This window comes from Sciurus carolinensis, chromosome 3 (assembly GCF_902686445.1).
Source record: "Sciurus carolinensis chromosome 3, mSciCar1.2, whole genome shotgun sequence".
Classification (NCBI taxonomy): domain Eukaryota; kingdom Metazoa; phylum Chordata; class Mammalia; order Rodentia; family Sciuridae; genus Sciurus; species Sciurus carolinensis.
The window spans coordinates 20,503,822-20,530,945 of record NC_062215.1 but is presented as its reverse complement, the minus strand read 5'-3'; the positions used below and the strand labels follow the sequence as shown (position 1 = coordinate 20,530,945).

The 27,124-nt window shown below is 44.5% G+C and overlaps 3 protein-coding genes across 9 annotated transcripts in view; 1 reads left to right on the top strand and 2 right to left on the bottom strand.

Moving 5' to 3' along the window:
* Positions 1-17,565, bottom strand: part of Dnajc7 (DnaJ heat shock protein family (Hsp40) member C7) — a 32,073-nt gene extending 14,508 nt beyond the window's left edge. Inside the window, exons 1-5 of the mRNA XM_047545916.1 lie at positions 17,414-17,565; positions 5,235-5,323; positions 4,046-4,170; positions 3,586-3,699; positions 1,748-1,822 (exon numbers count right to left, since the gene is read on the bottom strand). Coding sequence (XP_047401872.1) covers positions 1,748-1,822; positions 3,586-3,699; positions 4,046-4,170; positions 5,235-5,323; positions 17,414-17,490 — 480 coding nt within the window. The 5' untranslated portion in view covers positions 17,491-17,565. The remainder of the gene's footprint in view (positions 1-1,747; positions 1,823-3,585; positions 3,700-4,045; positions 4,171-5,234; positions 5,324-17,413) is intronic.
* A 2,576-nt stretch (positions 17,566-20,141) lies between these two features.
* On the top strand, positions 20,142-23,702 carry Nkiras2 (NFKB inhibitor interacting Ras like 2). Of its 4 annotated transcripts, none has more exons than XM_047544774.1 (4): positions 20,142-20,213; positions 20,734-20,841; positions 21,162-21,403; positions 21,811-23,699. In XM_047544774.1, exons 2-4 carry the CDS (start codon positions 20,748-20,750, stop codon positions 22,048-22,050), a joined length of 576 nt encoding a protein of 191 aa, XP_047400730.1. In that variant the 5' UTR covers positions 20,142-20,213; positions 20,734-20,747; the 3' UTR covers positions 22,051-23,699. The 4 variants fall into 4 exon arrangements, with proteins under 4 accessions (XP_047400730.1, XP_047400731.1, XP_047400733.1 ...); XM_047544775.1 differs by having other exon boundaries at positions 20,176-20,238; positions 21,811-23,701; XM_047544777.1 differs by having other exon boundaries at positions 20,201-20,219; positions 21,811-23,702.
* Positions 23,465-27,124, bottom strand: part of Znf385c (zinc finger protein 385C) — a 51,328-nt gene continuing 47,668 nt past the window's right edge. For 3 of the 4 annotated variants that reach the window (XM_047544771.1, XM_047544772.1, XM_047544773.1), the window contains 4 exons: positions 26,591-26,869; positions 25,713-25,909; positions 25,307-25,417; positions 23,465-24,810 (listed from right to left, as the gene is read on the bottom strand). In XM_047544771.1, coding sequence (XP_047400727.1) covers positions 24,574-24,810; positions 25,307-25,417; positions 25,713-25,909; positions 26,591-26,869 — 824 coding nt within the window. In that variant the 3' untranslated portion in view covers positions 23,465-24,573. The remainder of the gene's footprint in view (positions 24,811-25,306; positions 25,418-25,712; positions 25,910-26,590; positions 26,870-27,124) is intronic. The other variant, XM_047544770.1, reaches the window with a different exon arrangement.

Sequence of the window (27,124 nt, the reverse complement as noted above, 5' to 3'; positions counted from 1 at the left end):
CAAGAGAGAAAAGAAACCCAAAAGACTGCCTTCGGAGACAAAGTTTTTGCCTATGTAAACCTCAGAAAACGTGACAGTAGGCAGAATTACTCTTCAAACACACACACAAACCAAACATGAATCACACTACAAAGACACTGTGATTATTAAAACCAGTATACAGGGGAGGGATAAGTCAGTACTGGGAATCTGCATAAGCTAATCAGATATATTTATTACCAAATAAAAGACCTTCACAGTATATGAGTTAGGAATGGCTCTCAACTATCATCCCCTTTTATCAAACATTAAGCCTCTGACACAGAAAGCACCAAGCAAATTCCCACAAACAAGTGCCAATTCCCCTTCCTTGGATGGAACTCACTACTTTTTTTGTTGTGGTACTGGGGATTGAATCCAGGGGTTCTCTATCACTGGGTTACATCCCCAGTGCTTTTTACTTTTTGGTACTAGGGATTGAACCCAGGGGTGGTTAACATCTGAGCACATTTCCAGTCCTTTCTATGTTTTACTTTGAGACAGGATCTCACTAAGTTGCTTAGGGCCTTGCCAAGTTGCTGAGGCTGGCTTTGAACTTGTGATCCTCCTGACTCAGCCTCTCTCACCACTGGAATTATAGACATGTGCCACAATGCCTGGCTTTTATGTTTTATTTTGAGATGGGGTCTCACTAAGTTGCCTCTTCTGGCCTTGAACTTGCTATCCTCATTCCTTAGCATCCCAAGTAGCTGGACTACAGGTGTGCACAACCCTGCTTAGCTCACTAACTTAAGTGATCCCAAAAATCTCTCCTGATAAGTAGTTTTAAAACTTTTGGAGTCCATCTATCTCACCTTTTGAAACTTAAGTGAAAATTATTTCTAAGTGCCATCTAAGAAGTGGGGGCGGGGAGGGGGGCTTGAACTATCACACGCCTAAGGTTTAACAACAGTCTAGTATCAAAATTGTGGTAGTGACAGGTTATATATCACTGTTCAAAACTGTAAACAAGGCCTCTCCCCACTTGTGATTTACAGCTCCCAGTTCACACACAGCAGGGGTTAAAGTCAAATCTTACTATTAAAATAAAAATGAATTTCCAGCTGGGCACAGGGGCCCACATCTGTAATCCCAGCAGCTTAGAAGGCGTAGACAGGAGGATTATGAGTTCAAAGCCAACCTCAGCAACTTAGCAAGGCCCTAAGCAACTTAGTGAGACCTTGTCCCAAAATAAAAAATAAGAAAGGGTTAGGGATGTGTGATTAAGTGTCCCTGGGTTTAATCCATGGTACCAAAAAAATAAATAAAAATAAAAATAAAAAATGATTACCTGATCCCAATATTTAATTCCAGTTGGCTTTTCCTTTATTTACCTGCACACTTTTGGGATACTACCTTATATCAACAAGAGGGACAAACTTAACAAATTCATTTTGCTTTTTATCATAAAGCCAAATATAATCAAGGAAATAAGTATCTTAGCAAAAAAAAGATTTTTGAAAGGGGAAAACAGGTCAAAAGCTAAACTCAATAATTTACTATTCTAGATCTTTTCTAACACACTATTTCTCTTAATTATCACAGAGAAATGGTAATTCCTAGGAAGGTGGCACTTGCCCTCTTGCAGATGTCCCTATAAGATATACAAACAAGGAAGGAGAGGAGCATAATTAGCTAGGCAGAAAGAAAACAAAAGCAATATCAAACACCTACACAAAACCAACACAGAACAGACACACACAAGAGAAACAGTTAAGTTGTACTTTACCTTCCGAAAATCACGCTTCTCAAAATCCATTTCTGCTATTTTTTCATATTCCATGACCGCATTAGCATTCTTGAACTACAACAGAAAATAATTAAATATATGAAAAGTTTTCATGAAATTGTAGATATAACAATATAAAAATCAACAAGGTCTTGCTTGATGAATCTGTTCTTTCAAGGAAAAAAAAAAATTATCGCTCTCCAATGTCACAAAAAAGAAAAAGGAAAATCAGGATCTCAGACTTTTCACAAATCAAGCTGGTGAAGATAGAGCCAAACATTCCTTAACAGAAAAGTTAAGGTCTGCATTTCGCCCTCAGGTTGGGTATGCAGCTCAGAGTCTATACAATATCTGCCTACCATGTGGGAGCCCCAACTTTAATCCCTAGGAATTAAAAAATAAATAAATAAATCCAAAACAAAAAACAAAATTTAATAAAACAAAAAACTTCACCCTCAATTTAAATTTCAAGGCAAGAACAGAAGAATCATGCCTTGACGTATATAAAATGAAGGCAATGTATTGCTAGGGATTGAGCAGAAAATTTGAGATTACCAATAAAATATATTCATGAATAAACATGGAGATAGAACTAAAACATGTTTTATTTATTTTTTAACTTCTGGTACTGGGGATTGAACCCAGATTTATCACTGAGCTCCATTCCCAGCCCTTTTAACTTTGAGATGGGGTCTTACTAAGTTGCTGAGGCTGACCTCAAACTTGCTCTTCTCCTGCCTCAGTCTCCTGAGTTGCTGGTATTACAGGAGTGCACCACAATAAGCATCATTTTTTAAAATTTTTGGCAGTCCTAGACCTCAGACATGCTAGGCGAGGGCTCAATTACTGAGCTACATCCCAGTTCGAATTTATTCAAATTCGTGTGTGTGTGTGTGTGTGTGTGTGTGTGTGTGTGTGTGTATGTGTTTGTGCGCGTTACTGAGGATTAAACCCAGGGCCCTGTTTGTGCTTGGCAAGCACTCTACCAGTTAGTTACAGTCCTAGCCTTTTTAAAATTTTATTTTCACACAGGTCTTGCTAATTTGCTCAGGCCAGCACCAGACTTGCAATCCTCGTGCCTCAGTCTCCTGAGTAGCTGAGATGACAGGCATGCACCACCATATCTGGCTCACTCAAATTCTTTAACCTCAGCTGGGGACAGTGGCATACCCTGTAATACCAATGACTCAGGAGGTTAAGACAAGAGAATATCAAGTTCAAGACCAGCCTCAGCCACTTAGCAAGACCCTATCTCAAAGTAAAAAATAAAAAGGGCTAGGGATGGAGTTCAGTGGTAAAGTGTCCCTGGATTAGATCCCCAGTACCAAAAAAAAAAAAAAAAAAACCCAAAAACTTTAACCTCATTCAAATCAGTTCCTTAAAGCTTCTGTTTATTCTCCCAGCCATCTCAGAAACCCTTCAATTTTTAGACTTTTAAAAACTGTAAATCATATTCAAAATCCATTTTACAGATAAGAAAGCCAGGTATCAGCTGGACATGGTGCTGCATACCTATAATCCCAGCAGCTCAGGAGGCTGAGGCAGGAGGATGGCAAGTTCAAAGCCAGCCTCAGCAACAGCGAGACGCTAAGCAACTCAGTGAGACCCTGTCTCTAAATAAAAACAAAACAGGGGTGGGGATGTGGCTCAGTGGTCAAGTGCCCCTGAGTTCAATTCCCAGTACCCCCAAAAAGGAAAGAAAGCTGGGGATCAGAGAGACTAAAATCATCCAAGTGCGGCTGATGGCAGAAGTAGTACTAGATCTCAGGTCTGACTTTCAAGTCACTATCCTTTCCAAACATACCATGTTGTTTGATATTAACAGATTTGACTCTTACCTCCTGTTGTGCCTGAGCATTTTTGTGATCCAGTTCTAGGGCTCTCTGGAAACTACGACATGCTGCCATTGCATTTCCTAGAGAGAGGTGGCACTTGCCCTCTCGTAGATGTCCCTACAAAAGATAAAGAAGGAAGGAAAAGAGCGTGATTAGCTAGGCAGAAAGAAACCAACAGCAATATCAAACACCCACACAAGACCTATGCAGGATGAAAACAACTGGAGCGGTGGTTTTTAATCTAGGCAATCTGCCCTCTGGGGGGTATTTATCACTATTAGATGTAGTTGACTATTGTAATTGAGGAGGGGGAGTGCTACTGATACTTCATAGTTAAAAGCCAGAGATGCACAGGGTAGTCTCCACAACAAAGAATTATCTAACCCCAAATGACAACAGTGTCAAGAATGAGAAATCCTCAACTGTAGCTACTCAACCTTCCCCCAAGGGCCACATTACATACCCGGACAAAACTGTCATCCAACCTCACTGACTGTTGTGCATCTCCAAGAGCTTCCCGGAACCTTCCAAGCATCATCAATGTGGCTGCTCGATTACCATAATAGCTAGCATTTTTAGGACACATATCTATAGGAAAGGTAAAAGAACATAAAATGTTCAGTAGAGGTTGCTGACTTAAAAATTTAGGGGCCATCTCTCTCAGAACTATGTCATGAATCAAACTATAAGAATGCTGAAGGGGATTGGGAGTGTAGCTCAGTAGCAGAGTGCCAGCCTAGCATTTGTGAATGAGGCTCTGGGTTCTGTCTCCAGCACATACACACACACACACTCAGAATGTTGACACACTCTAAAAGGTCACAGCCAAATTTTAACTATTTGTGCAAAAGGACAACAGCAATTGTACAACCATTTTAAAAGAAAACAAGACACAGGTTTAGGGACTGGCAGTATAGGTTAGAATAGAATACACGTTTAGCATGAGAAGAGGCCTTGGGTTTAATCAAAACCCAACCAATAATAAACAAAAGAAAGAAGAAAACAAGTTACAATTTTTCCTTTTCTGTAGTACTGGGGATTGAACCCAGGGCACTCTACCACTAGCCACATTCCCAGCCCCTTTTATTTTGAGATTGGGTCTTGCTAAGTTACTGAGGCTGGCCTTGAACCAAGATCCTCTTGACTCAGCATCCAGAGTTGCTGGGGTTACAGGTGTGCACCACTGTACCAGCTAAACTATGGCCTTAAAGTGCACTGACAGAACTTATTGCCTAGTAAGCAATATTGATAGGTATTAAAATGAATTTGCATTTTCTGAGCTGAGATGGGGAGCACATAAGCAAGTTAGGTGTGGAAAATGCTGACATGGAATTAAAATAATGCTGGCAAATTAAGCATGAAGATAAGACTATATTATCCACAAAAGCCATTTTGTAAGGTAGTAAGTGAATTGGCAATGATTTGTTCCATTTAGGTGGCTATCTTTTTGCTGTGGCATTCAGAATTTCAGGAATTACCTTTAATTTGCTAAAGAAAGAACTGCTCACCTTCGGTTTAAAAATGTTATCTATCAAGAAATCATTAAGCCTGAAGGAGTTTACACAGTAACAGATATCAGCCCACTAAGCAAACGGTTAGAACAGTATTTGGCAAGTGAATGTTTTCTAGCATAGCTACCAGATCTTTCTTACCTATGGCTTTTGTATAATAGTTATAAGCTTCATTGTAATCTTTCTTGGCATAGTATGCATTTCCTTGTTCCTTGAAGCACTCTGCTTCCCTGAAAAGGAAAGAGAGACAATTACATTATTACGCCTCAGGAATGATCTGTTTATCTCATAGGAGCCATCTTTGGTCTATAGCCCCTGGCACGTTCAGTTGAAAGTTACTGATACTTGAAGGAATTTATAGATTTATTCAATAGGATAATGGACCAAAATAAGGCGGTGCTAATAAAAGAATGTAAGTTCTTCAAATGCTATTTTCTGTCATGTACAGACATTCAAACTAAATCAAGAAAACTCCTGTCAAGTCAAGCCTGTCTTGACCTCTCATTGTTCCAGTCTACTGTCATTCTCCCATGGGACAGGCAAATTTAGACATTCACTCCCGGCAAACAAAAATGTGTTGCTGGGAATCAAACCCAGGTTCTTAACGCACCCTATCGATGAGCTACACCCCCAGTCAACAACTGAATTTTTAGATCCATTTCCTTTCCAGTACATCACAACTGCTGGCTCTTTTGCAAAATTCCAGAAAAACCAGTTATGGGTAATTTCAATGGACAACTGACTGTGAAATGGGTCACACCCCTTAAGAGTTTTAATGATTTAGTCTCCTGAAAAGTGGCTCATGCATTTGTCACTGGAAGGACAAGCAGAGGAAAAGCAAAGGAGTTAAAAGCATAGCATACTGGTGTTTAAGATGGGAGACAGAGTTGAGTGACAGCAAGAGACTTAGAACATAAATGACAGGGACATGTGAGGTATAGGTTGCCAGTACCATGCTATAAGGAGTATTCATCTATTGGTGCTCCCTTTGCCCATCATGTACATCTATGTGGGTATAAATATATTGCTCCCTTTTGTCATCATCCAGTAAGTAGGTGCAAATCAGACATGACAAACAAGTATCTTTTTAAAGTTATTACAAATAAGTATTTTAAAAAGAACAAACTAGGGGGCTGGGGAGATAGCTCAGTTGGTAGAGTGCTTGCTTTATAAGTTCAAGGCCCTGGGTTCGATCCCCAGCACCCAAAAAAAAAACAAAAAAAAACAAAAAAAACAAAAACAAACTAGTATCCTCTATCAAACATACTCAAATTCTAATGCCCAATTTTATTGATATAGATAATTCGTTGCTAAAATGATTAATGTAACATAACTAAATATCTGAGCACTTCTGTTATAAAGATAAATCTTCTTATCCTCTTCATATGCAAAAAAGGACTCAAGTTCAGGGTTGCCTGGAGTGGAGACAAAAACTAATGTTTTTAACATTGGTGATGGTACACAGTTTATAACTTGATTCCATGGATACGGGCAATGGAAAGATTTGTGACTTATTTGCTTATGTATTTTAAACTACAAGTTGGCAAAGTTACACTCAAATTCAGGCAATCTCCCTTTCCATTCTTCTCCCTCACTGTCCTGGTAAGTCCTTATAACATGAAAAGGCTGTCAGAAGAAAGGAGAAAAAAAATGGATATAATCTACAAATGATGACCAATTTGAAATGCAATGAATATAAATTGGTTTGAGTAATCTTATACCAAATGTCACAATGCTGTAAAAAAAAGTCATATGTTATTAAAAGTCCTGAAGAGGGACACCCCCTGCAATTCCAAGACTTAAAGCAACAATCGAAATCTTTCTACATGCTGTACAAGTTCCTGCAAACCTAAGTTAAGCCAAGTATTATAAAAAATACAAGGAGTCAAGAGAGTTGAAGGGCTCCCCAAAACTGGATTTCAGAAGTTGATTCAAACCACTGTAAAGAAATGGAGTAGTACATTCCAGAGCAGACACTAACCAAGCTGTACCTAAGATCTAGATAGTGGCTAAGAATATACAAATCCTTGAGGAAAACCAAAGGCACCTAGGCATGCAAGTAGGCATTGTATCAGCAATATAAAGCTTGTTAAATCACAAATGAAATAAGATTTAGAGTTTCTGGAAGGTCTTTTCTGAAACAGTCCTCTTATGGAGGTGAGTGCAGTACTGGCTTCCAGAAAAAATGATGATTTTTAAGGCAATTATTACTAATTATTGAGGCCAGGTTCTTGTACAGTATACTCTCTAAATAACTAATCAGGTAAGTTGAGAAGAAATTAAGGTCTGGAGGCTAAATAATATGCCCAAGATCAGGATGTGACCCACATTTGTCAGGTTCTAAAGTTTGTAAACTTTCTTTTTTTTCTTTTCTTTTTTTTTTTTTTGTGGTACTGGGGATTGAACCCAGGGCCTTGTACTTGTGAGGCAAGCAATCTACCAACTGAGCCACATCCCCAGCCCCTAAAGTTTGTAAACTTTCTACGATGCTAAGCTTTCTAAAATTTATTTCTTCCTACTGATAAATACTTTAAAAATTAATCTGTGCTACTCAGAATAAAGCATGGACAATAAACATGAATTTCTTTAAATTAAGACACAAAATAGCTCCTGCATATAAAATCCAAACCCAGAACTTAAATTTGGATTTAAACAAGCTAGCTGACATTCCTAACAATTAGTCATAGAGGGAGAAGAGTTCCTTTCTCTTTAAGATGCAAGTCCTAGTGAACTGGATTTTGCCTCCCCCAAGAAATGCATTTCATTTTAGTAAATGGTGAGTAGATTCCATTCTAGAGCAAACAAAGCAAGTAATGTAGAGTCAGCCCACAGCAAAAAGAACAAGAAGAATTGTGTTGTGACAAGTTACCATGTTTTTAACCTCACCACTGCACAGCATCAGGCCAGAATTAGCTATTCCCACACAACTGCCCCATGAAAAGGACTTATTTTCATAGAAACGTGGCTGATTAACAGCTGCCTAAACAATGGGCACTTAGTGCTTTTAAACTGAATGCTTATTTTTTGCCTCCAGGTCCAATGCCCAACATGGAGTCCCTCCTTCATTTTGAACCTCCCCACCAAACACAAACAAGCTTTAACCAAGGGGTCTGACCCTGTGAGACCAGCAGAGGAAAGAGTGGCTCTTTGGAATCCAGCATGGCAGCAGCAAGAACTGAACCAGGCTGCATCAGGAACAACTCCAGAGTCAAATCCATTCAAGTCCTGCCCTGGGAGTCTGAGAAAGGGCTGAAGCTTGTTCAAGTTGCCCTTACAGCAAAGTGACTGAAGGATGAGGTGTCAAAGAGGTGGGACTGGAAAAGAAGAAGAGCCAGTTAACACTGGAAGTGAGGGCAACTTGGCAATGGCATCTGTCACTCCACTCACTGCCAGGGTCAATTCATTTGCTAACCAAGTGAGGTTACAACATGTACCTACTGAAACATACCAGTACTGAGAAAGGAAGGATTAGGATTAACTGGGTTCACCTGGACTAAGAAAGATTCTCAAAGGACTAAATTCAGCTACTGATTATTATTCTCAGTGGTTACCAAAAGTCAGACTAACCCCCAAAATATAATACCACAGCAAAATACAGACTTGGCCACAACTGCCCTGATGGTGCTATTAACAACTCCAATATTACCTTTTGTGCTTTTTCAGTTTCAAATGTTTCCAATGAAGATTTTCACATGCCTTCTAGGTGGTAATGGCTCTAGTTTCGCCTGTCCTCCAACAGAGGCAGCACCAGTGAGATACCTGAGGTGGCTGCATAGGTTTCCTAACTCCTAGATGCCTGTTTTGTTTTTTTTCTGTGTGTGTGTGTGTGTGTGTGTTTGTTTTGATTTTTAATTGTTTTTGTAGTGCTGGGGATTTAACAGAGGGTCTTGTGCAGCCTAGGCTCTGCTACTAAACTACATCCCTAGCCCCTGTTCTTTTTTTAAAATATATTTTTAAAGTTTTAATTAACACATAATAATTGTACAGGGGCTGGGGTATACTATACTTCAGAGCTTGCCTAGTGTGCATGAGGCCCTAGGTTTGATCCCTAGCACTGTGGCAGGGGGTTGGGGGGAAGAGCAAAGTACATATTTATTTTTGGGGTAAGATGTGGCATTTCAATATATGTACACAGTGTGGAATGATATCAGGGTGATTAGTATATCCATCACCTTAGATATTTATCACTTCTTTGGAGACCTATTTTTCCCCAAAATCCTGTAAGTGTCAAGATTTTAGATTAAAACTAATTTATCCAGTTCCCAGACCAATCCTTAGGTCAACTCTAAGCAGAATAACTGCTAGAGCTCTGATGCACCAAGAGATGCTAGGAATGATTCTATCTCTACTACTTGAATTGCCTGCAACAAATTCTGTGAAAACAACTACTGAAAGGTTTTCAAAAAAATCTGTCCTTGCCAGGCATGGTGGTGCATGCCTGTAATCTCAGCAGCTCAGGAGGCTAAGGCAGGAGAATCACAAGTTTGAGAACAGACTCAGCAACTTAACAAGACCCTGTCTCAAAAAAATAAATAAATAAATAAAATAAAAAAATAGGGCTGGGGATGTGCTCGTGACTCAGTGGTTAAGTGCCCCTGGGTTCAATCCCCAGTACCTCCTCCAAAATCTGTCTTTTCCGCATGCATGATGGAAGGGTTGTCTGCAACAAGTCAACACTGAAGGGTCTGGCCTTCCCTCTGACAGATAAAGATAACATTATATTCTACCCTTGGTCTGCTTTGCTATTTTATTTATTTATTTTATTTTTTTGGTACTGGGGATTAAACCCAGGGGCACTTTATCACTGAGCTATATTCCGAGCCCTTCCTATTTTTTGAGACAGGGTCTTGCTAATTGCTTAAGTTGTCACTAAATTGCTGAATCTGCCTCAAACTTGTGATCCTCCTGCCTCAGCCTCCCAAGTCACTGGAATCACAGGCATGTGCCACTGTTCCCAGTTTGCTTTGCTATTTTAAAATGTATTTATTTTTCTGAAACAATCTCACAACTCAGAACACTGCAGTTTTGAAAACCTGCTCTTCTACATTGCATGTGTGTTAAAGTTTATACGTCTTCTGAGCATCCTCTCCCAATTTAGTATTCATTCACTGCTGACACTAATTACTTCAACAAATACTGCCAAGGGAATCATTTGGTATCACAGAGGTCTTAGCAGGGCTCAGGATCATGTGATCAACCCCAGACAACTTGGGCTTATGATCACCAGCCAACTTTGCACATTTACAGCTCAGCTAAATTAAAAACACATTAAAATACCATCACAGACACTGAAACATGCTCTAAATTAGAAGTCCTATAAAAATTTCCATTTTTCTCTCCAAGTACTTCCAAGTTGAACACTCAGGCAAGATCTCTGCCTTAGGCCAACTAATCTTTTTTAGCAATTAAAAAGGTGTTCAAAAAGTTTAATCAACCTCTGCTAATGCCACATTCACTGGGTGGTAGTTTTCAAAATGTCCTTAACATGGCTAGGTTCTCTCTGGATTTACTTGACATATCACATATCTGTACATTGTTTAAACAGGGATGAAACTCTACATCTGTTGTACAGTATTTTAAGGTTTATTCCAGGAGAGAGGGTAGAAGGGAGAAAAAAAGATTTATTTCACTCCATTGCACTAAAAATGAAGATTATCATGGTTTCATTAGTCTGCAAACTAGGAAATGCTGGTTTTTTTCTTTTTTTCCTTCTTTGGACAGGATCTCCCTGAATTGCCTAGGTTGGCCTTGAACTTTTGATACTCCTGCTTCAGCCTTCCAAGTAGATGGAACTGCAAGTGTGCACAATTGTGTCCAACTTGATTACATTTGGGAGGGGGGGGTACCAGGGACTGAACTCAGTGACACTCAACCACTAAGCCACATCCCCAACCCTATTTTGTATTTTATTTAGAGACAAGGTCTCACTGAGTTGCTTAGCGCCACACTTTTTGCTGAGGCTGGCTTTGAACTCTCAATACTCCTGCCTCAGCCTCCTGACTGCTGGGATTACAGATGTGCACCACTTAACTGCCCTGGTTTTTGCATTTTTTTCATGTATTCTAGTATTCCTGGTGTGGAAGATAAATCCAGTTTTCCTAAAATTACAATTGAGGAAAAAAAAGTTTTATTTTGTTAGAGCAGAGGAGTGTTCAGGGGCCTTTGATTTTGGACACTATTTTACTGACAGGAAGAACCCTTGAAATAAATACCTTTCCTTTTTTTCCCTTCAGGCTATTAACAATAATACTTCACACTGCCAATGAGTCAAATATTCTTTAGGCATTACTATTATATTTACTATTTCCAAAATGTCACCTTACTCTATAACTGTGTGTCCCATTTCTTTTATTCAATCATTTCACTAGCTGCCTGTTGAACTTTGTTGCCCTCCGCCTTTCAGAATTTATGAGATCTTGGCCAATCTCAAGAGTAGAAATTCCTTCCTCCTTCCTACAGGGAGACCTCTTGTTCCCAAAGGCAAGTCACAGGGCCTGTTTCACATTGTACTCTCTATGACCTTCAGGAGATAATTAAGTAAAAGGAGCCCAGGAAACTAACTTCTATTCCATCTTACCAAAAGCAAGCTATTCCATTTCTTTCTTTCCCTTTTTAAAACATTCTAACCTAGGAATAAAATGTCATATAAATAAGTAAGAGCCATGTAACTTAACAATTTCACAAATATTGGAATGCTCGAAAAGTAGTATATGGGTGCTTCCTAACTGTCCAGAGAAAATAGAGGTTGGGTTCTATCCAACTGCTACCTGTTAGCAAAGCTAGTTGCTACCCAACTTTCTTTATCCAATTTCCTATGCGACAGTTTTTATTTTCACTTTAAAACACAAAAGAGAGAAAGTGGAAGATAAATATGAAGAAAATTCCCTAACTTATCAGTTTAAATTGTTCTTTGGACATTCAGGAAGAAGCCTCAACAGGGACAAGGCCAGAAGAGGTCCTAGATGCACCAAGAGAAGTCACAGATTAAGTCTACATTAGGCAGGAGCACTCTCTACTGCTCAAGTAGGGAAGGACACCAGGCAGCCTGCTGGAGTTAGGTCTTATTTAGTGGGGAGGAAAGCAACCAACCAAACCAACCCAGGTCAGAAATCCCATCACTGCAGACACGATATTCACACAGAAATTGGTACCTCAATTGTGAGTTTTACTTATGCTAGTTTTTTTTTTTTTCTTCTTTTATCCCCCTCCAGTACTAGAGGTTGAACCCAGGGATGCTCTAACACTGAGCTACATCCCCAGCCCTTTTTATTTTATTTTTAAGTAAAAAGGTTAAAAACAAACAAACCACACTGATGTTTTGGCAGGGGGAGGTCGGGTAGAGATAGGAACCAGTGGGAAAGTATGGACTATTCACTGGTATTCTACTTCTCAAAGTTCTCTTGGGTCCTTAGTTCAACAGGTGGTTAAAAGAGCGAATGCCCAAGAAGGAACTCTCACAGCTCCAAGAATAGAAAGTCCTGCTAGCTCCCTCACACTCTCCTCAAAAGTAATTTTAAAATCAGAAAAGACTAACTGCTTTTGTGAACAATCTGTTGCCCACCCCAATACATTGTAAGTCACATGCCAATAGAATATCCGGTCTCAGAGTAGGACCAGAAAAGTCATCTATTCCTCCTCCTTTTACCATTCTCAAAAGCCTCAACCACTCATCCTACTGCCAATTGTTGAATAAAACACAGGAACTGCCATTTTTATCTGTTGAGGGAAGAATAAAATGTCACTCTAACAAAAATAAATGTCCTACTGGAATAACTACACTTTGAATCCGATCTTACTGCTGAAATTCAGACACTTAAAAGAAGAATACCTGGAACGACCTCTAAGTAACTTCCACATCACAGCACTGGAGAAAGGGGAGCAAACATTAGTGGACTCTCAGAGGGACTCTGCATCAGGCCAAAAGGCACCTAGATAGTCGCTGACCATTGTTCTCCAGTCTTCTAAAGTCCTAGAGCAAGAAAGCAAAGTCAAGTGCCCAGTACTCAGCTTTTAAAAAAACTTTCAAAACACTAGCTTCAATGACTAAACTAATCCCTGATTGGCTGGAATGTACAGTAAGGCTGGGTTTTAAGCCAATGAGAATTCTGTTCAGTTGGGAATGTACTTGGCACTACAGCAACTGCCACTCACTTGACCCAACATTTTCTTGAAATTGTTCACTTTTCTTGACATTGGTTAATATGTGAATCTGAACTATAGCAATAAGGAAAAGAGATCTTCTGTAGTGTACCTTTGCTCCAGTTATCATTATTTAACAATTTTGCCACTTGTTAGTATAAGGGTTCAATTTGCTGTGTTCAGGATTCTGTGTTCCTAGGTTTCTCCCTTCTTTAACCAAGACTCATTTCTCCCATGTATTCATTTCTGACCCACACTTAAAATATACCAAAAGGAAAATGAAGTGTTTCTCATTTAGGTTCAAGGTCAAAGATTAATCCTAGTCTGCTTACAAGCATACTGAAATCTCTAGCTGCCTGCCCTGGAACTTCAACACAAGGTCAGGGGAACAAATTCCTGAGAATGTCAAACAGAGTAAGGAAGAAAGGGGAGATGCATTCCCATAAGCTCTTCAATTAAGTAAAGGCACAAACTCCAAAATGTTCTAAGAAATTGCAGTAAAAATATACCAACAGCAATAATACGTGGGATATGGATTCAGGGTTCAGTTCTTTCCACCAACAGTATGAACAGACAAATAAAAGGTAAACTCCCAATCCACAAAGGGTTTACAACACACCTCCACATGAAGAAAGAACTTAGTAAGAATTGTTCTTAGGGCTGGGGAGATAGCTCAGTTGGTAGAGTGCTTGCCTTGCAAACACAAGGCCCTGGGTTCAATCCCCAGCACTACAAAAAAAAAAAAAAAAAAGAACTGCTCTTGCCCGAGTGATAAAGAGGTTAAGAATATCAGCTCAAGGAGACAGGTCCTGGCTGTTAAGTCTTCAGCTCCCTTGATTCTTTCAGAATTCACTGTCCAGTCACACCAAGACAAACACAGAAGTGTTTTTTTCTTTGATGAACAGTTTGAAATGCCTCAATGAACCATAATAAGGACTAGCTACAGAGATCAAGCTGCTCCCAAGCCCAGGAGATGACTGGAGAGCCTTAACTTAAGGCAAGTATTCATATATTAGGTAAAATGGTCAACAACTTCCCAGACTTCTAACGCCTTAAATTAGTTGAAATGTAAAATCTTTGCAATTTCACCCTAAATAACTTTGTTCTGGAGGGCAAAGTGAAACAATATTAATGCACAGAACCCTGATTTATGCTGGAGTGCCAACTACTCTATCTTTTACTTTAGCCCCTTGACAACCATAAAGGAAACTGAACTTTGTCAGAGTGACAAGCAAAAAAATAAACAAAAAAAAACTGTAGTCCTTTTCTCTTGAGACACTAAAGCTAAGGAAATAAACATTAAGACCAATATCATCAAACCTCCTTTCATCTTTCCCCCTGTGGGACTGTGACAATTTAACAGCAGCAGAAAGATGCACTTGAGCCAAGATGTAAGGAAGAAAGTACTCCTTGCTAGTCCTCACAAAAACAACCCAAGGGACCCCACCAACTGTTATGTCCCTAAGTGAACTGGCAGGATTGTAATAAGAGAGACAGGAAGTTGGCCAAATGACTCTAACCAAGCCAGACAGTAAAAGGGCATTTGTAAGGGATGTCCCTCTCCTTGTCCTCTAGTATGGCTACACAGGATTCCAGGAAACATGGAAAATGTAAAACTACCTCACTCCAAAACTTCTAAATATCCACTCCAATTTCAGCATGGGTAAACGACAAGGCTTTTTTATACTAACAGGTCTTAATGTTTACCCTTCTAAGAATGTCTGAGCATCCTCAGAACAAACTGGTGTTTCTTAGCAGAAACTGGTGATGGAAGATATCACCGAGTTTGAAATCACAGCTGAAGAAGGAAAAGTAGATCAGATTTTGCTAAATGGAAAAAACATAACAATGCTGATTCCTGGAGGAGAAGGACCTGAAGTATGAATGGGTTTCCTTGACTTATGCCAGATTCCATTTTGTTTTTTTAATGGCAACAAAATAGGTTTTCTTAAGCTTTTAGTGTTTAGATTATATAAAGCAGCTGTTATCCATTAAAGGCAAATGCCTTGAATATGTATTATATCATTATTTTCTAAGTTAATCATCAATATTTTGGAAAAAGAAGTTTTGTTTTTTTGGGAACTAAAAAATAAAGAAGTTTTTGGTTAAAAATAATAAAATTTTACTTTTTTTTGATTTGTGCACAGAAGTGATATATAATAAACATGTTTTAGCATGTCTAGAACTCTACATAAGCATGCAGGTCTGACGTACATGCATTTTTCTCATTAATTTAGTTATATTTTCTTAGTGGTAGATAAAACAATTGTCATTTTACAATGACATTTTAAATTCCATGAAATAAGGCAGTTAAATAAGTCAACAACATCTATTATCTTGGTGTACTGCTACCAAATGTCGTATGTTTTGTATGACATGGTCACATTACAGAATTACCTGTTTTGTTTCTAAATACATCTTCAAGTTCATGTACTTCAATTTTAGGATAGAATATTCTCCAAGGCTGTAATTTTTTTTTTTTTTTTAAGGAAAAAGATTTGCTTTAGATATAGGACTTTGAAGTGAAGCATAAATTGGAGACACTCCCTACATCAAAGATTTACAGTTTCTTTAGTGATACATGGCTAAAGTCCTTATTTATTGCACTCAGAACCATGGAACTCTTTGCAAACACCAGTACATTAAATCCTCACAATGAGTTTAAGTTCTGTCTGTATTGGGAACAGTTTTGTTTCCCTCTCTGCAACTCATTCTGGATGCATATGAGCTGACCATGCCTAACTACATACTGGAACAATGTGAAAACTCAAAACTGAGATTAAACTCTGATATCCCGCTTTCTCAGATATCCCAGGGATCTACTACACTTTGTCAAACCTCTCAGTTCCTAACAGATCAGGAACTTGAGACATAGGCTAGGGTAACTACCCTTGAACTTGATAATTACATTTTAATTGTGCTTCAGTGAGCATCTCTTATGTTCCTAACTTGGGATAGTAAAAAAAAAAAAAAAAAAAAAAACTCAGAATCCTGATTTCAGAACTCATGCACTAACAATTCTATATCACCACTTCAAATTATCCAGACTGAAGACATAACAGGGCTTAGTAACAGGATATAAAATATGTGAGGGGACTGAGGGGACTGTAGTCCATCCTGAACAACAGGATCAAATTAATCGGCAGCTGATAAGGAAAAGACTACAGGGGCAGGGATGTGGTGCAGTGATAGAGCACTTCCCTGGCATGCATGATGCCCTGAGTTCGATCACCAGCACCACCAGAAAAGAAAAGAAAAAAAAAGAAAGAAAGAAAGAAAGAAAGGAAAGGACTCAAAACTTCCAGAACCTTTTCATCAATTCGGCTTTAGTATTAGAACACGTATACCTACTCACAACTCTGTTTCAAACCCACTTCCAATAACCTGCCTTAGCTGTTGCCAGAATCTAGAGCGTTCTCGAAAACCACTCACTCAGCAACTCCCTCGGCTCGTTTGGACTGGCAATCTCGAGCCTCTGCGGCTGCCCAGCAGAGCCAACTGCGCTCAAGCAGCTGGCCTCCTCCTTGCTGTTCAAGAACAGTCCTGGGAGGAATAAGTATCTCACACAGGAAGGAGGGCAAAGTGGAATCTGACGTGTAGAGCATGAGACAATTCCTTCACTTTGCCTTCTTTCTCTATCCTCGTTAATTTCTGGGATAACCAGGGAGCGACCAGGTCAATACTGGAGACACATAATCACCTCGTACCCAGACTTCTAGTCTTTGGGGTATAATCATCGGTGTAGGGGGAAGGGGTGAGGAGGAGAGCGAGGACTCTGGAGACATACAGTGCTGACAACAATGCACAGAAGTTAACAAGAGAAGGCGGGGGTCGGGGGTATAAGGAAGTCGTCATCGACGCCGCGCCGCCTCCCCCACCCGGCAACAGACCTCTGAGACTCCCCCTCAGAGACCCAGCCTCCACAATAAGGACGACCTTCCTCTCGCTGGAAAACTTGGCCGTGCCTTAGCTCCCCCGCCAGGCGGAAGCAGGAGGGGAAGGCTGACCCCCGAGAGCGCCCCTTCAGGGGGTCCATCCCGATTTGATCTCAGATTTGGGGAGGGGGGGTGCGGAGGGCGGAGCATCGCCTCAACAGCTGCAGGCTGCATCACGGCAGGGATGAGCTTCCCTGAGCCACAGGGCTGTAGCTTGCCTCCTCCTTGGCCCTGCTATCCGATTACCTCTTTGCTTCTTCGTCGTCGAGCAGCTCTGGTTCGGTCGCCGCCATTACCACATCGCACTCCGCGGCAGCCGCCATCTTACCGCCGGGACCAGAGAGCCGGGTGGGAGGCAGGCGGTGAAGAGCACTTCCGGCCGGAGCATCGAGCAGCTCAGCGGCGCCGCGCCCAGAGGGGCTCCCTCGGGCCCGTCTACCAACGAGAGGCACTGCTTGGGGCCAGAGCGGCCTCCCGTCCCTGGAGGTCCACGTTGGTCTCCGCGCCGGGGCGGGGGCCCAGGGACGGCTCCTGTGCGTTGGGGGCGCCACTTTACCCGTAATAAGGAAAGGAGGAAAGCAGGATGTTGCCTCTCTAGGCCTAGGCTTTCCTCAGTATTCCGAAAGCCTGGTTGCCATAGCAACTTACAGTCCTTCAGGGTCTCCTGTAAATGCTCAGGGGAGTCTGAGTTGGGTGGGAACTGGGTCACCCCAGACTATAGGGTAGAGCCTCCAGGACTGCCTTCCTGATCTTGGAGTTGTGTCCACAGCTTCCTTCCGGGAAAGACAAGGCGAGACACTTTGAGCCCAGTTCCTTGGTCCCTGGAAGCCCTGCCCAACCAAGCCAGGGGAACGCAGGGCGTCTTCACCTCGCGCCTTTCATCCCCCCTGGATCTCCAAGCACCAACTGGTTCATCACCCTAATGACGCTGACCCTTTTATGAGGCTGCTTTCATGTCAGCCGCTTGGGAGTGCCATCTCAGCGTTAAACCTAAGGAGGCTGACATGACATGGCGCCCCAGACCCTGCCCCCCAGAGTTTATAAGGCAGTTCATGGGGTGAGGTCCCTGCTCCTCAGTGTCCCCAGTACTCCCACCTCTCATAAACTCTGCTCAGCACGCTTGTCTGATTGAATGCAGAGTGGTTTGGGAATTCACAGAGGGCATGGCCATAGCTTAATCATCTTTGTAGTACTTCCCTCACCTAAACCGATAATATTTGTGGAGTTCAATTAAATTGGGTCTTTCTGAGGTTAAATCAGGAGAGTTTGAGATTATAATTTAAAGCAAAGGGGAACTAAAGGGGACATGGAAATTTAAAGATCTAGGGCTGGGGAGGTAACGCACTGGTAGAGCACTTGTCTAGCAAACACAAGGCCCCAGGTTTGATATTCAGAATTATAAAACAAAATAAGATAACGTAAAATAAAAAGATCTATTACTTCAGGAAAACAGTGTGTGCCAAGGTCCCTGCCTATTTCAGTGCTGAGGGAGCTGAAACCACAGGTCCGTCCGGTAGAAAAGGATTGACAAAGCTCAGTTGGTTGGAAGGGAGAGGTCATTTGTCCAGCTATCATTCAATAGTCTAGCCCTTTCCTAAATACCTACTCTGTGCTTTTTGGAGGGCACAAGACCGGCCAGTGGCTCACAATCTTATAGTCTTATAGTCTAATGCAAGAGCTAACCTGTCTTTGACCATCTTCCCACTTTGTGTTCTCTATATCTGAGCCACCGCATTTATTCCCACAGCTTTAATTTCATCTGTTGATGACTCTCAACTCTTGCAATCTTCAACCTAGGCCTTTTTTTTTTCCCCCCGAGTTCCAGACCTGTATACCCAGCTACCTACCAGATAGCTCTTGAATATTTCACAAATTCCCAAGACTTAACATTGAACCTATTCTCTCTCCACCCTCAACAACAGAAAAAAGAAATGTGTATTTGATTCTCTTTCTTGAATTCCCTAGGTTGTTGAATGGATTCAACTATTCACCTGGCAACTAAGTGAGAAACATGGAGGAAATCACGACTTCCTCATTTTTTCTCACTCTTGATTTCTGGTTTACTACCAAGCCTTGTTGCTTCTTCTACCAAATATCTCCCAAATCTATTTATCCTTTTTCTGTTCCAATTCAGACTCTTTTCATTTCTTTTTTTCACTCAGAAGACTACAATAGTCTCCTAATTGTTCCCCAATCTCATCTCTCCCTAGTCTTGGCTCTTCTACAAGTGACCTTAAAGGGAAACACTGATCAAATTGCTTCACTGGCATGAAACCTATCAATGGTTTTCCACTGGTGTGAGTTTGACCTCTGACCTACCACACAGATCTTTGGTTATATGACTGTTTTCTATCATCAATATTGAACCCAAATACTTGTAGTTCCAGAAAATACCATGACTCTTGCAATGTCCTCTCCACCCTAGGATACCCTAGCCCCCTAAGCCCTTCAAACCTCAACACAGACATAGCCTCTTCCTGGAATTTCTCCTTGATGTTGCTGCCCCCAAGTTAAAATGCCCCTTTGCTGGGCCCTCCATGGCACCTTTGTAGTGGTAGTCACCATGATGTAGTGTAATTGTTGGTTTGGAGGTCTAGCTCCTCTAGAAAGTGCCTAGCTTGTTGACTTTTCTCAGCACGTGGGCCCCCATGTGTCACAAGACAGAGTAAGTACTCAGAAAACATTTGATGGGGGCTGGGGATGTGGCTCAGTGGTAAAGCGTTTGACCAGCAAAGGAAAAAAGAAACCATCTGACGAATAAATGATCGAGTAAACGAAGGGTTACTATACTATGGCAGCCTCTAGAGAGGGAACGTTGGGCAGCAGGCAGTCCACCTTCAGGAGCCTTGAACGCCCACGCACCTCCACCCCAAGTCCTCGCTGGGATTCCCCCGCCGGCCTCTAGGGGCGCTGTGTGGCCGGCGCCCGCTCTCCTTCGCCGGAACTCGTCTTGCTGGACGGAAGCTGGAGGACGGGGGCGGGGCCCGCGGAATCTCCTTCCACCCTGCGGAAGGGGGAAGTCTGCGGCGGTCCTGCGGCTGCCCTGGTTTGTGTGCGCGGGGAGGGGCCTGGTAGGGGTTCTGCGGGAACCCTGGGTGGTACGGAGCTGGGAGGCGGGGTTCGTCCAGCGAGGAGCCTGTCCTCTGCCTGAGTCCCTTTGCGAGCCCGCCTACCCGGGGAAGTCTGGCGGAGACCACTCTGGCAGCCCCTCTTGGGTATCCTTTAAATTGCAGGACTCGTTTTGTGGGAGGGTGTTTATGTCAGTCGCTTCCTCTGGAGAAGTTTGTTTGGGACCCCCGAAGGGAATAGTTTTTGAATCTCTGCCCTCGGGGAATCTTTGGAACTCCTGAGGGATTCAGTGTTTGGAAGTTGGCTTCCGGGGAGATCTGTACGGGGCCTCTTCGGAGAAATGGTGTCTGAGTCTAGGTCTTCTTTCTGAGTTAGGACTGTTCTGAATCCCAGAAGCTTTGCTTTCAGTCCCAAAGTTGGTTTCTCAGTTACTGGGAGGTCTGCCTTGTTTGATGCTCTCTTCCCTCACCTCACCCAGGGTGCTTCTGTTCCTATAGGTTGAAGGCTAAGCATGGGGAAGAGTTGCAAGGTGGTCGTGTGTGGTCAGGCCTCCGTGGGGAAAACTTCAATCCTAGAACAGCTCCTGTATGGGAACCATGTAGTCGGTGAGTGTTGTTGTGGCTTAGGTAATGGTGGAAGATGTTTAAAAAATAAGAGGATTTGATCACAACATGCAAAGGCTAAAAACTGCTCCAGTGGTTTTTCATCCTGAAGTGTAAAACTAACATCATAATCCCCCGTTCTACAACATTGAACAAATCTGGAGGGAAGAATCCCAGTGTCCAAGATAGAGAGGAACAACTCCTGGGTCACACTTTATTTAGCACGGTATAGGTGTCTGTTCCCCTAAATTATTCCAATCCTTCCAGACTCTTAGCTTTCACATTTCTCATCTTCCTTCCAATCAAACTTTCTTTTATCCCAGGTTCTGAGATGATTGAGACCCAGGAAGATATCTATGTGGGCTCTATTGAGACAGACCGGGGAGTGCGGGAGCAGGTGCGTTTCTACGACACCCGGGGGCTTCGGGATGGGTCCGAGCTGCCCCGGCACTGCTTCTCCTGCACTGATGGCTACGTCCTGGTCTACAGCACAGACAGCCGAGAGTCCTTTCAGCGTGTGGAGCTACTCAAGAAGGAGATTGACAAATCTAAGGATAAGAAGGAGGTGTGTGGCCCAGGCTTCTGTTGGAAAGCCCAGTGGTGGGAGAGTATGGACCCTGAACTGGCTTTAGGAGGCCTGTCATGGCTCCATTTTTCACTCATTTGCCAAGAGAGGTTAAGAGCTAGAAGGTCATGGAGGTCACTGGAAGGTATCACCCCCAGAGGTTGCCACATGTCGAGACAGCTTAACCAAAGAAGCTTCTTCTGTTTAAGGAGTCCCTGACCTAAATCATGAAGCGCCTGCTAATCTTTCTTCCTGATCGTTTCATGCTCTTTAGTTCTCCAAAATCTTCCTCTAAGCTGCAGGCCTTCTGGGAGTGCTTCTCACCAGTTGTTGTGCCAGAAACTGACAGCCCAACAACTGATTCTGATCCAGTATACCCAGAGGCTTCTGTTCTTTCTCTCTTTCAGGTCACCATTGTGGTCCTGGGCAACAAGTGTGACCTACAGGAACAGCGGCGTGTTGACCCAGATGTGGCTCAGCATTGGGCCAAGTCAGAGAAGGTGAAGCTGTGGGAGGTATCAGTGGCTGACCGCCGCTCCCTGCTGGAGCCCTTTGTCTACCTGGCCAGCAAGATGACCCAGCCCCAGAGCAAGTCTGCCTTCCCCCTCAGCCGCAAGAACAAGGGCAGTGGCTCCTTGGATGGCTGAAGAGCTACCATTCCTTCTTTACCCTCCCAACCCTATTCCAGCTTCTGGAGCTCTAGAGGATGGGGTTGAGGGCTAGGGAGATTTGTAGGCAGTCTGTCCTTCCTGGTCAGCAGAGGGAGCACTCCACTAGGCCAGGCATCTGGGCTAGCTCAGGCCCATGCCGCTTTTCTCTCAACTCTGAGAAATGCAGATAATTTTGATTAGTGCCCCTTCCTATATCCTCCCTGCTTTACCTCCCAGCTTACGTCAGATTTTCTCCAGTTGCCTAGAGTTGTGGGTCACTGCCCCTTCTATCTGTCCTGGACAGGAAGCAGAGCTGTCATGCTGAAAGTGCCCAATTTGGGTCCTATTATAGGGGTCCCAAATTCCTGAGCTTCCTGCCAGTAACACACACACACACACACACACACTCTCTCTCTCTCAAACACTCACTTTTAAGGCACTAGCCTGGACTTGAGAATGAGTATCCAGGTATTGTATGTGTGATGCACATGTGCTTACTCGTGTTAGCATTAGGAGAAGCTCTGTCCCTCACCTCACCTTTTTCCTGGCCTATCCTTGACTGGAAGAGGCTAGTCACCTAGGAGTATCATTATCTATATGAACTCTTCCCCTGCTCCCAATTGTTTCACTTCCTTTTCCTGTTTGGAGAGCAGGTGGGCCTCGTTGGTTGAGGTGGAATGGAGTGACGACTGGGCTGAGCAACAAGCTGTGACCCAGCTAGGTCGTTCCCCTCTGGGCGTTGGATTTCTCATCTGTAAGTTGACAGGAGTTCCTTAGATGATCTAGATCCTTTCCAGTTGGATGATTTTTTCTAAAGCCAGTGGCTTGAGCCACCTAACAACTCAGCTGGCCCCCTTGCTTCTCCATCTTCAAGGTGCTATGCCTACCAGCCCTGGAGGCTGGACACGTCTCTCCCTCCAACCACCAGGGGGCAGGAGTATACTCTCCACTCTCAGTTGCCAGAGTGGCCACTCAGTGCCCAATCTGCCCACCTGCCCTTGGGGGCTGGTCTTCATCCCTTCCTCTGGTTGTTTTCAGCTAGTAGCTGGACTATTTATATCACCTATATTTATATGCCTGCTGCCATGGTGAAGGCCGGACAAGGTGCTCCTCTAGCCCTTCTTACCTCAGATGTCTGAACAGAACCAGGCAAATCACTAGCAGCTTCCTAGGAGCCCCCAGGCCTTCCATTGGGGCTCAGAAGGATAGCTACTCATGCAGATGTGCTATCAAGTGAGCTTAAAACCTCCAACCTTCCAGTGCCCACTTCATGCTTCTGGTGTGCACACCTAACATAGGTGAGACACTACAGCCAGGCGACCTCCAGTATACGCCCCTTCTCCCCAGAATGGGAGAGGTGAGCAGGGGCAGGTGCCTAAGGCTGGGCAAGGAGAGTAGGGCAGCTACAGGCTCAGGCTCAAAGTTCATTTATTGATATGTTGGACACAATAAAACCACAACTGTTATCAAAAAGTTTCCTCCCCTCCCCCCCTTTTCTTGTTCTCCCATTGGAAATATCTTTCAAAAAAAGATGCAGGGGGACACTGGCAAAGTCCCGTATTGTGGGATGAGGGGACAGTGCTGGGGTTGAGTGGATGGGATTGTGACACTGACTGGCAGCATGGAAGTGGGTCTGTGGGAGTATCAGACTGCATCCCAGCGCTCAGCTTTACAGTGGGAGAGGTGCTTGGGAAGAAGGAAAGCTGAACTTAGTGCTGGGGGCCAGTCTGGGATAGGGAGCTATTCATATGGGATTCCTGGGTGTTAATCAGGGGCCGGGATTTGGTGTTAGCTGAGTCCATAGTCCAAAGGGGACTCAGTGTCTCCCAGAGCTGGGGTCCAGAAGTCAGAAGGGAAAGCTGTATGGGATGGCTCACTTGAGTCTGAGCCACACAACACCACCTTTACCTACTCCTGTCCTAGCCTCATCCCTGAAAGCAGGCAAGGCTGCCTGGCTCTACTCCACCTTAGCGCTGCCTGATCAAGAGACTGGAGTTCTCTCTCCTCTGTGGTTCTCTACCACATCCCGGGGTCACCTTGTCATGAAAGCCTTGAACTCTCTCCAGCTTGAGACCCCATCCTTATTTTCAGTGATTTCTCCAGAGCATGGGGTAGAGGTCATGGACTTGTTCACAGGCCAGGAGAGGCTGCTTACAGAAGCTAAGATGTCCGGGGCCTGGCTATGTGGGTGTAGGTCTCTGGGGAAAATGACAGCACCACGAGGCTGGGGCTGGGGTTCCGCATAGATCTTTGGGATTTATCAGGCTTGGGAAATGCAGGCGAGCCTAGGACTGGCCTTGGAAGGACCCGAAAAAGAGGGCGAGGTCTGGAGGGACAACTGGCGAATCCCCAGTCCAGATGGAGCAAAGGTAGCTGCCCTTAACTAGCTCAGTTCTTCCTGGACTGGGCAGGACCCCCTGCCCTCCTGTTGTAAAAGGCCATCCTGTGGGATGCAGGAACCGGAGGTGTCTTGGAGACAGTGTGGCTGTTGGGGAATCAGCCTTGGGCTCTTCAGCAGGGCTAATAGGGGGCAAAGACGATGGGTCCCGTGGCAGGGCGGATGGCTCCCGCTGGAGTGCGAAACAGAGCTGGGCCCAGGATAGGAGCTGGGAAGAGGGTAGCGGCTGCTGTGGGGGCAGGCCGGAGGGCCAGGGGTCCTGGCAGGGTACAGATGGCTGTGGCTGCAGTGGGCAGCGGGCTGGGCAGGAAGCGGGCTGCCAGCGTCTTGGTGAGTTGCTTCTGCAAGGCCAGTTTAGACTACAAAGAAAGGAGAGGAATGGACAGGGCCTCTGACCCCTAAAGAGCTCACCCCCTGCCTGGGCCCCATCTTTCAGGCTTTTTGCCTCAGGGAACGTGCTTTTTAGAGTTCCAAACCTAAATCCTCCTCCCTTCCCACCCCCAGTCATTCCAAAGGGCTTTTTCCACCACCTGTCTTCCTGCCCAGAGGGAGGACAACCCCAGGATGGGAGAAGGGAGGAGGCTGGTGGGGGGGTAGAGATGGTCTCTAGGAGATGCACGCCCACCCCTCCCTCTTGCCCCTAAGATTACAACCCCAGTCCACCTCCCCGGAAATTCCTGTGGGCAGATCCCTAGATGGCCAAAAGCCCAACCCCAGCTCTTCCCCTGCTCAGGCAGCCTCAGAGCGGGGTGGCCTCCTTCCTGCCATACCACCAAGCCCCCCAGCTGGCCCTCCCTTCTCCCCACCCTCTCCCTCTTGACCCAAGTCCCAGCTCTGTTGCCTGGAGACAGATACCTTGAGGATACTCACAGCCAGCGCTGCGTGCTTCTGCAGCTTGCTGTGCTGGCTGGAGGGCTTGGGGGGCTTCCCAGCCAGGCGGTCTTTGTGCCTCCTGCTGCTCATGTGCTAGTGGACAGAGAGACAGAGTGGGAACAAAATTAGGAAGCCCAAGGACCCCAAAACTGCTGCATCACCCTTGACTATCTGACACCTCCTCTACCCGCAGCTCACACATTCAATGCACAGGTACTGGGGACTCGGCACAGTGGCCTGGGCAGCGAGGCAGGCTTGGCGTCAGGGGGCCCACCCCAGCTCCTCAGCCCCTGCTCCCCGCAGCTCTGCCCGCCTCTGCAGGTGGCCTCTCCCCTTGCTTGCCCACCCTCTCAGCAGTCCACCCGAGTCAAGGACTTCTTTCTCCCACCTGCTTGAGCTGGGTTTCTGAATTGACCTGGAGCTGACAGAGAGCACAGTGGAACGGGGGGCTGGGCCCCTGCCGGCCACCCCGACCCCCTGTCACTCTCTTGGCCTTGTGTCCAGCCCCTCCTCGGGATACTGGGCGGCCCCGGCCCTTTCGGGGAGTCCCTCGTTGACCTTCCACCATCCACCGATGTTTGGCTCCTGGAAAGGAAGAAGACTGTCAGTACCACATAGGGGGTCTCAAGGGCCACAGGGACCCCTTCTAACCAGGTCAGCTGGGCTGTCCCTTGGTCTCCAGGCCGCTTAGCACACACTTTGCCTTCCAGCCTCTAAGTGTTTGGCTTCCTGCCAGGCACCCCCAAGGAAGACCTTGTGGGCAGCTGATCAGCTTCCTTTCTGCTCTAATCCCAATCCTTTCCTTCTGATCTAAGGAGAGATGGAGGAAATGGAGGAGGTGCCTCCTGTTTTCTGGAGTCTGGAGTGACTTCAGAGATTTAGTGACCTTCAATTCTTTTTTTTTTTTTTTTTTTTTTTTTTTTTTAAATATTTTTAGTTGTAGGTGGACACAATCTTTATTTTTATGTGGTGCTGAGGATAGAACCCAGTGTCTTGCACGTGCGAGGCAAGCGCTCTTACCACTGAGCTACAGCCCCAGCCCCTAGTGACCTTCAATTCTTGCTGCCTCAGGCTTCTCTTCCCAGTTCTCCCTCCCTGGGGATTAGCGGGAGGACCCAGAAATGCCTGCCCAGTAACAGCTGAGCACAGTACTTCTGTCGCCCAGTGCTTGAAGAAATGCCCAGGAGCTCAAGCCTGCCCACACCTGGTGAGGCTCAGCCTTCCAGCCCCTGCTCCCCCAACTCCAGCTTCCTTGGAGGCACTGACCTGTGTTGTGAGCTTGAAGCTGGGAGGCCGAGTTTACTGTCACCTTACACGTGGGACAGTAGAGGCGCCCCTTCTCACTCCTGCCTTCCCCATTCACGCCACTTCCCATAGCCGCTGCCGCCGGCTCAGGCCCTGGTGCCTCTTTGCCAGGCTCTGGGGAGCAGGGTGGGCAGGAGGAGGAAGAAGAGGAGGCAGCATCCAAAAGATCTGACGGGGCTGGTTCCTGGGATGGGGGGTCGAGGGTCAACGGTTGCTGGAGTAGAGGGCCTGCAGGAACTGCTGGGAGATGGGAGGCACTGGTGAGACTAGAGATCCAGGATGACTCAGCACTAACTTGAAGACGGTAGGATAGGGTGGAAGGGTCCCTGGAGCGGGGATGACCAGCACTGAATGCCAGGCCCCACTCTACCACCAATTCACTGGCTAGACTTGGGCCTCAGTTTCCCCATCTGAAATCATAAAGTTGAACACAGGGTGGTCTTAGGAAGCCTCACAGCCCTGATACTCTTAATTATTTGCTAATTGTTAAAGAGA